At 47.1% G+C, this 8,473-nt stretch overlaps 1 protein-coding gene across 1 annotated transcript; it reads left to right on the forward strand.

Moving 5' to 3' along the window:
• Positions 1 to 6,250: 6,250 nt before the first annotated feature.
• Positions 6,251 to 7,842, forward strand: LOC118905451 (PITH domain-containing protein 1-like). Its single transcript, XM_036872119.1, has 2 exons — positions 6,251 to 6,257; positions 6,370 to 7,842. Exons 1-2 carry the CDS (start codon positions 6,251 to 6,253, stop codon positions 6,981 to 6,983), a joined length of 621 nt encoding a protein of 206 aa, XP_036728014.1. The 3' UTR covers positions 6,984 to 7,842.
• The last annotated feature ends 631 nt before the right edge of the window (positions 7,843 to 8,473 follow it).

The raw sequence follows: 8,473 nt of genomic DNA on the forward strand, positions 1-8,473 counted from the left end.
TACATGTTATTTGTTAAGCAGATGGACAAAGATTTTTTCATACATGTGACCTCCTGTAATAGAATACACTGTGGATTACTATTAGGTCTTCATTAATGAACATGATTTGATTGACTTATTTTCTAAGTGAATATGGTTGCCATCATCACTTTGCTGGTGAAGTGGGTTGCTCTGGACTGATGCCACTCAAAACTTTCCTGTGGTTCCCACTGCACAAGATGAGCCGCCTCCCCAGGACAAGCAGCATCCCGAGGACAAGGAGCATCCCCAGGACAAGGAGCATCCCCAGGACGAGGAGCATCCCCAGGACGAGGAGCATCCCCAGGACAAGCAGCATCCCCAGGACGAGCAGCATCCCCAGGACAAGCAGCATCCCCAGGACAAGGAGCATCCCCAGGACGAGGAACATCTCCAGGACAAGGAGCATCCCCAGGACGAGGAACATCTCCAGGACAAGGAGCATCCCCAGGACGAGGAGCATCCCCAGGACGAGGAACATCTCCAGGACGAGGAGCATCTCCAGGACGAGGAGCATCCCCAGGACGAGGAACATCTCCAGGACGAGGAGCATCCCCGGGACAAGGAGCATCCCCAGGACAAGGAGCATCCCCGGGACGAGGAGCATCCCCAGGACGGGGAGCATCCCCAGGACGAGGAGCATCCCCAGGACATGGAGCATCCCCAGGGCGAGGAGCATCCCCAGGACGAGGAGCATCTCCAGGACGAGGAACATCCCCAGGACGAGGAGCATCCCCAGGACGAGGAGCATCCCCAGGACAAGGAGCATCTCCAGGACGAGGAACATCCCCAGGACAAGGAACATCCCCAGGGCGAGGAGCATCCCCAGGACGAGGAGCATCCCCAGGGTGAGGAACATCCCCAGGACGAGGAGCATCCCCAGGACGAGGAGCATCCCCAGGACGAGGAGCATCCCCAGGACGAGGAACATCTCCAGGACGAGGAGCATCTCCAGGACGAGGAGCATCTCCAGGACGAGGAACATCTCCAGGACGAGGAGCATCTCCAGGACGAGGAACATCTCCAGGACGAGGAGCATCTCCAGGACGAGGAGCATCCCCAGGACGAGGAACATCTCCAGTATGAGGAGCATCTCCAGGACGAGGAACATCTCCAGGACGAGGAGCATCTCCAGGACGAGGAGCATCCCCAGGACGAGGAACATCTCCAGGACGAGGAGCATCCCCAGGACGAGGAACATCTCCAGGACGAGGAGCATCTCCAGGACGAGGAGCATCCCCAGGACATGGAGCATTCCCAGGACAAGGAGCATCTCCAGGACAAGGAGCATCCCCAGGACGAGGAGCATCCCCAGGACAAGGAACATCCCCAGGATCCAGAGCTCAGGGGGATGCTCAGAGCTGTGGGCCTTGCCTGAGTGTTTCGTGCCCCTGAATGTCAGGAGCCCAGGAATGACATGGCTAACCCAATCCAAGGGAATTTCATCATGGTTTATCCTAAGATGCTGAGGGTCCTTGGTTTACAACAGCCTCTTTTAAGTCCAAATTTGTCTTGAGTATTATGGCAGATCAAATGAATAAGTCAGGTTAACTGTTGACTAGCAGTTCAATCACGAACCTGAAAACAGACACCCCACATGACAGCTTAGGCTCAGACAGAACTTTTATAAAGAGCTGTGTGGTTTCCTCCTCATCTCACCCTCTCCTCACCCACTCCCACAGTCCCCTTCTAGAACGGAGTAAGAGGATATGCCAACACATAAGGTTCCTAAACTTATTCAAGAAAGGACAAATTCAGTATTGCTGTGAGAAATAAACTAGGCAATATAATTAAATAAAAATAATAACTCCCATCTACTAAGCACTCACCATGTGTCAAGCGCTGTGTGAGGTGCCTTATTTGGGCTGCTTTGGATCTCTGTGAAATGAGTATTATTATCCTCATTTTACAGATAAGGAAACTGAGGTCCAAAGAAGATAAATAACTTTTCCAAGGACACAAAGGTATATTAAATAGTTAGTAGACCTAGGACTGAACTCAAATCTGTCTGACTCCCAAACCTGTTCGTAACCAATACATCAGTTCTGTAGCCCACTCATCACCTCTTATGCTCACCACCACCCAGTGGATGTTACATCTGCTCCCCTCCTTTGGAAATGCCAGCATCATAAAGCTTCAGCAATTTTTCATGAAAACTTGCCAATCAATTTAAACTTGTGTGTGAATATATATGTGTGTGCGTGAATATATGTGTGTGTGTGTGTGACCACTTATTGATCTAGTTGATCACTGCTCTACTTGTAAACCTATTTCCCATGAAGGCTTAAACGACAAGATTGGGCAGTCACTCAGATTCCAATCCCTTTTTTGGGTATAGAAGAATAAATAATGGGTATCTCACAGATCCAGTTCTAATCCTGATTCTACCTCTTACTGGCTGCATCAGTTGGGTTTTCAACTGCAAACAACAGAAACCATCTTTAGCAGAAAGAGTCTGTTGAAAGAAAGTCTCTCAGGATAGAGGGCAGGGCTGGAGATCCAGGCTTGCAAACTGCAGGAACCAGGCCAAGCAAGACCCAGCCAGGATCACCCCAGGAGTCTTCTGCTTAGGAAGCCGTTAAGGAGGCCCACTGGGCCTTGCTCCACGCAGCTGCTGTTGAGTAATCCCCGACTCTCCCTGTGTGTGGCCACTCCATCTGAGTCAGAATCCCAGGCGGAAGCGTGCAGGCAGCAGACTCAGGCCACAAGCCAGGGAGCTGGAAGAGAGACTCTCTGCCTTTATTGGTCCACTCCTCTCACTATGATGCTTAAGGGAGCATGGTGCTTGTGTCCCATAACTTTAACTCCCTTCTCTCCCCTCCCCTTCCGGCCCCACCACCGCTGATGACCCCGGCTCACTAAGTCTACCAGATTCCTGCAAACAGCCCAGACACTGACCCTCCTCTGAGAAGCATAAGCTGGTTGACACATCGTGACACTTCACCCGCTCTTTGCTAGAGTGAGTGCTTTCCTATGGCCACAAAATGTAAGATTTTCATAGTCCCTGAATGGTTCTAAACCACCAGGTCACCAAAGATGTTAACACTCTGCTGGAAGGTTAATAATGGAAAGGCAGCAAATCAGTGCAGGTTGTAGTCTGAGAATTTGCTTCAGAAGTAACAAGGAATGCAGAGAGAGCATTTCATTGGACATCAAGTGATTTGGGTTCAAATCCAAGGTCCCTTACTAACCAATATGTCCCTGGGCCCGCCACTCCACCTTTCCATGTCTGTGTCCTCACCTAAGAAATGGAGTAAACAATGTTTCCTGACCAACCTGCAACACAGGAACCAACTGGGGACCGTGGGAAGAGCTGCCCAAACAGGAGTTTGGCTTTGTGAATGAGAGACGTGGCTGTGGGAGGGAAGGATGGAAAGGAGAAAGGCACTGAAGCTTCTACCTCACTCTTCTCGGCTCAGTTCGAAGGCAGATCCCGTATAGATTTCCCCGGACATGCGCCCTCCCTACAAACAGTGGAGCCGGGGCAGAATCTTGCCTCCTTAAACTAGATTCACTCTCTCCACGGAGCTTTCAGTGGTTTGTCCTGATACATACGCTCTAAAAAAGTGTATCCTTTCGGTATTTCTTTTCCTTTTGCTCTGGATATATCATACAGGGTCTCACTGTGGATAGTTAGTGCAGCTAACACATTACAAGAGAAATTTCGCTTAATCCCAGATGACCATGTGTACATTCTCATCCATTCGCACATGAACAGAGGGGTGGTCCTGTAAGAAGAGTGAATTTATGCCTCCCTCCCCACCAGCCTGGAATGATGTAAACATGTTCACAGAAAAAAAAAAAAAAAAAAAGGCACAAAAATAAACTTTTAAAAAACTCACAACGTCAAGGTTTGTTTCTTTCTGAAGATGGAAAGTAGTTTGATAAAAATGAATGGCAGCTCAAATTTGAATTGGAGAAACAGCATAGTTATTCCTAAACACACATTGTAGTGGGGTAAAATATTTCTTCCCTTCTTAAGATAGTCCAGACCACTTTTTTTCTCAGAACTCCTAACTTCTACATTTAAAAAGATAATAATTTATATAGTCATCAACATTTCTTAATTCCAAGATGCCATATTCATGCTTACATTCTCTCCGAAGTTTTCTACTGGAAATCAAATAACTGGCCAGTTGCATATCAGAAAGGAAATACAAAGAAAACAAAAAAATCACAATTGCTATTGAATATCCATTGCCACTCAAGTGACTTTTTAAAAACAATTTTTAACAATATAAATCTTTTCAAAACCCAGACTTTAAAGATCAACAATGACCTATTTCTGATAATGACAATGTAGAGATGTAAAAAATCACTCATTGAACAATAATTTTATAAATCATCTTCAGAGAAGCTCTACTATAAAACTTAGCTTTAGGGCTTCCCTGGTGGCACAGTGGTTAAGAATCCGCCTGCCAGTGCAGGGGACACGGGATAGAGCCCTGGTCCAGGAAGATCCCACATGCTGCAGAGCAACTAAGCCCGTGCGCCACAACTGCTGAGCCTGTGCTCTAGAGCCCACATGCCACTACTACTGAGCCCGCGTGCCACAGCTACTGAAGCCCGTGCGCCTAGAGCCCATGCTCCGCAACAAGAGAAGCCACTGCAGTGAGAAGCCTGCACACCGCTACGAAGAGTAGCCCCCACTTGCTGCAACTAGAGAAAGCCTGCATGCAGCAACGAAGACCCACTGCAGCCAAAAATAAAATAAATAAATTTAAAAAAATAAACAGCAGCTCAGTAATTTAAAAAAACAAACAAACTTAGCTTTATACATGGAATCAGACTTTGAGAGCATGAAGAAGCCTTGCTCCATCCCCGCATTTCATATCCAGATGAGCAAACGTGACTTGTAGAGGTCAAGTGACTTGTCCAAGGTCCGCCAGCAGTAGTGATCAAGAGAGAAAAGGAACCAACCCACCTCTTCTGACACTGGTGTCCTTTCACTGCCCCACCTATATATAGCAGGAATTAATTTGTTACCACCCAACTTGCTACATGGAAGGTGGAACACATAAGAGGCACTGTATCAGGACAAACAAAGCTTACCTAATAAAAAGAACGTCAGGAAACATTTGGCAGGAAGAGAGTCATTTCAGGTGGTGACAGGTTTTAATTTAATTTGTTTTGGAGCTAGAAAAGTGTATCGATTCATCCTTTCTCTCAACCCAGTCAGGCCATTAGCTTTTCATCGTCAGACATACCCATTTATTAAATGTTCTTGCCAACCATACATTTTGTTTATAAATATTTAATCAAGGGACTTCCCTGGTGGCACAGTGGCTAAGACTCTGCACTCCCAATGTAGGGGGCCTGGGTTCAATCCCTGGTTGGGGAACTAGATCCCACATGCATGCCACAACTAAGGAGCCCACGAGCTGCAACTAAGGAGCACGCTTGCTGCAAATAAGATTTGGTGCAACCAAATAAATAAATAAATAAATGGGTTGTTGACTTAAAAAAAATATTTCATCAAGATTTAAAATTTTGATTTGGGGCTTCCCTGGTGGCGCAGTGGTTGAGAATCTGCCTGCCAAGGCAGGGGACACGGGTTCGAGCCCTGGTCTGGGAAGATCCCACATGCCGCGGAGCAACTGGGCCCGTGAGCTACAATTACTGAGCCTGCGCGGCTGGAGCCTGTGCTCCGCAACAAGAGAGGCCGCGATAGTGAGAGGCCCGCGCACCGCGATGAAGAGTGGCCCCCACTTGCCGCAACTAGAGAAAGCCCTCGCGCAGAAACGAAGACCCAACACAGCCATAAATAAATAAGTAAATAAATAAAATTTAAAAAAAAAAAAATTTTGATTTCAATCCAAAATCATTATCATTATTATTACAACCTCAGCTTACAGACAGGTTGCATTCAAAAGTCCATTTGCATGTCATTTTAGAGCCTGGAACTTGCTTTCGATGAGAAACAATTCCACCAATGGGAATTTGGTCCCCAGCTGGTTCTTCCCAGGGGTGTAATTCATAACACCCACAAAGCAGCTCAACAAACATGCAGGATTCTGGGATAGGAGGCCCTTTCTTCCTTATTCCTCCATCACTCCTACAGAAAGCAAACTATTCCATTCCTTTCCCTCTCCCAACCCCCACTAAAAAAAAAAAAATTGAAATTGAAACACTCTACAAGTAAAAAAAAGAGCCAGCTCTGCAATTTTTTTTCATTTAGATTTCTCATGCTGCTGCGTGAGAAAAACCACAGACCCTCCTTCTGCGCAGACCAATGGGCTGTAGGCCTTTTGCATTAGACATTTAGGAAAATTTTGCTTTATAAATCTAGCTGACATTGAAAGTTCCTGAAAGTTCTACCACTTTCCTCCTAATTCAAAAATACATAGTGAGGCGGGGGCGGCTGCCGCTGCGCCGCCGAACGTGAGGAGCCGCCCGAGCAGCGCGGCCTGGCCTACGGCCTGTACCTGCGCATCGACTTGGAGCGGCTGCAGTGTCTCAACGAGAGCCGCGAGGGCAGCGGCCGCGGCGTCTTCAAGCCGTGGGAGGAGCGGACCGACCGCTCCAAGTTTGTTGAAAGTGATGCAGATGAAGAGCTTCTGTTTAATATTCCATTTACAGGCAATGTCAAGCTCAAAGGTATCATTATAATGGGAGAAGATGATGACTCACACCCCTCTGAGATGAGACTGTACAAGAACATTCCACAGATGAGCTTTGATGATACAGACAGGGAGCCAGATCAGACCTTTAGTCTGAACCGGGATCTTACAGGAGAACTAGAGTATGCTACAAAAATTTCTCGTTTTTCAAATGTCTATCATCTCTCAATTCATATTTCAAAAAACTTTGGAGCCGATACCACAAAGGTCTTTTATATTGGCCTGAGAGGAGAATGGACTGAGCTTCGCCGACATGAGGTGACCATCTGCAATTATGAAGCATCGGCCAACCCAGCTGACCACAGGGTCCATCAGGTTACCCCACAGACACACTTTATTTCCTAAGGGCTGGCCAAGGCTCCCACAGAGGCGTTGTGTCAGTGAAGATGTACGACATACTGTTGGGAAAGACACAGAGAGATGGGGCTCCAGAGAGAGTTGGCTGCCACAGCCTCTGCCAAGCTTTGTCTTTGGGGCTTGCTGCAGAAACCTGCCCTACGGAAGACACCACACCCCCGGGAAGGGTCGTGTGGGTGCCGAGGGACAATCGTGGTTCTCTGGGGCCCTGCAGAAGTTGGGTCTTGGGGTGGTCAGCACCTGGCAGTCATGGATAATGCCTGCCTTCCCAGTTAATGTGGCCATGGGATCCCAAGTGTCTTGTTGCTTTGTGGCAGGATTTTTGTGTGACTTGTTTTTTTTTAAATGGAGACTCTTCCTGGGCTGCAGTAAACTTTCTGAAGCCTTAGCATTGTGTTCGTGTTAACCATCAGGAGGGTCTCCAACTAGAAATACTTGTCCCTGCTTGCTCCTTCTCCCTGTCATCTTTCAACATTCTTGTCAAGTTGCCCAGCTTGGAGTTGTCTGTCATGCACTAGTGTCCCATGGTTATAGTTAGAAGAACAAGAATCTCCTGATAATGCTTAATAGCTTGAGAAGAAGTTCTTTTTTTCTGCTAACCAGGTAAGCAGTCTGAGGAGAGCATGGCCATCGTTTCTGTGTTTGTGGGTATCCTGGTCGGGGTAAGATTGGGACTTAGATAAGATTCCTCTTGGGACATCCTTAATATTTATTAGCTTCTAACTAGTGTTGTAAGCCCAGTGGCAGAATTTGGAGATCTCAGTTCTTCTGTTCATGGCTTTTTATTCACTGTGACTAATAAGCTTCCTAATAAATCCTTGCCAGACTTAAAAAAAAAAAAAAAAAATACATAGTGAAACAGACTAATGCATGCCTCAGTGTACACAGGTATATATACGTGTACACATGCTTTGGAGTCAGACCAAACACGAGTTGAAATCCCTGCCCTACCACTGCCTAGAGGGCCGCCTATGGAAGATATTTCACCTTTGGAAACTTTTAGATGTGGTATTCCGTGCGCCCCAAGTATGGCCTTGACCTCCTTTTCCAAGTTCACCTTCCATCACTTTCCTGCAGCAGCTGTTACAAGCTCTTCCCCAGACACCCCGTGCCTGCTGGTATCGTGTCTTCACTCTGGCAGGAACCCCTGCCCCATCACATCTCTTATCCTCCAATTCCCACTTCACCTCTCCCTCCCCCGTGCAGCATTTCTGTCCCTCAGATGTGATTTCAACAAGGTTCTGACTGCACTCTAGTTGTTGATGTTACCTGTGTTATTTATTTACTAAAAACAAGCTCCTTGAAGGCAGAGCCTGTGGCTCGCACATCTTGTACTTTCTGCTGTGGCTCCCACACTGCATCTTTAATGCCAAGGATGTTCACTAAATATTTGTTGAATGAATCGTGATTCCTAACTTAGACCAGCTGGTAAGTGCCCTGTCACCCATAAATTCACTCCAATCAGAAAGTAGAGGAAG

This window comes from Balaenoptera musculus, chromosome 12 (genome assembly GCF_009873245.2).
Source record: "Balaenoptera musculus isolate JJ_BM4_2016_0621 chromosome 12, mBalMus1.pri.v3, whole genome shotgun sequence".
NCBI lineage: Eukaryota > Metazoa > Chordata > Mammalia > Artiodactyla > Balaenopteridae > Balaenoptera > Balaenoptera musculus.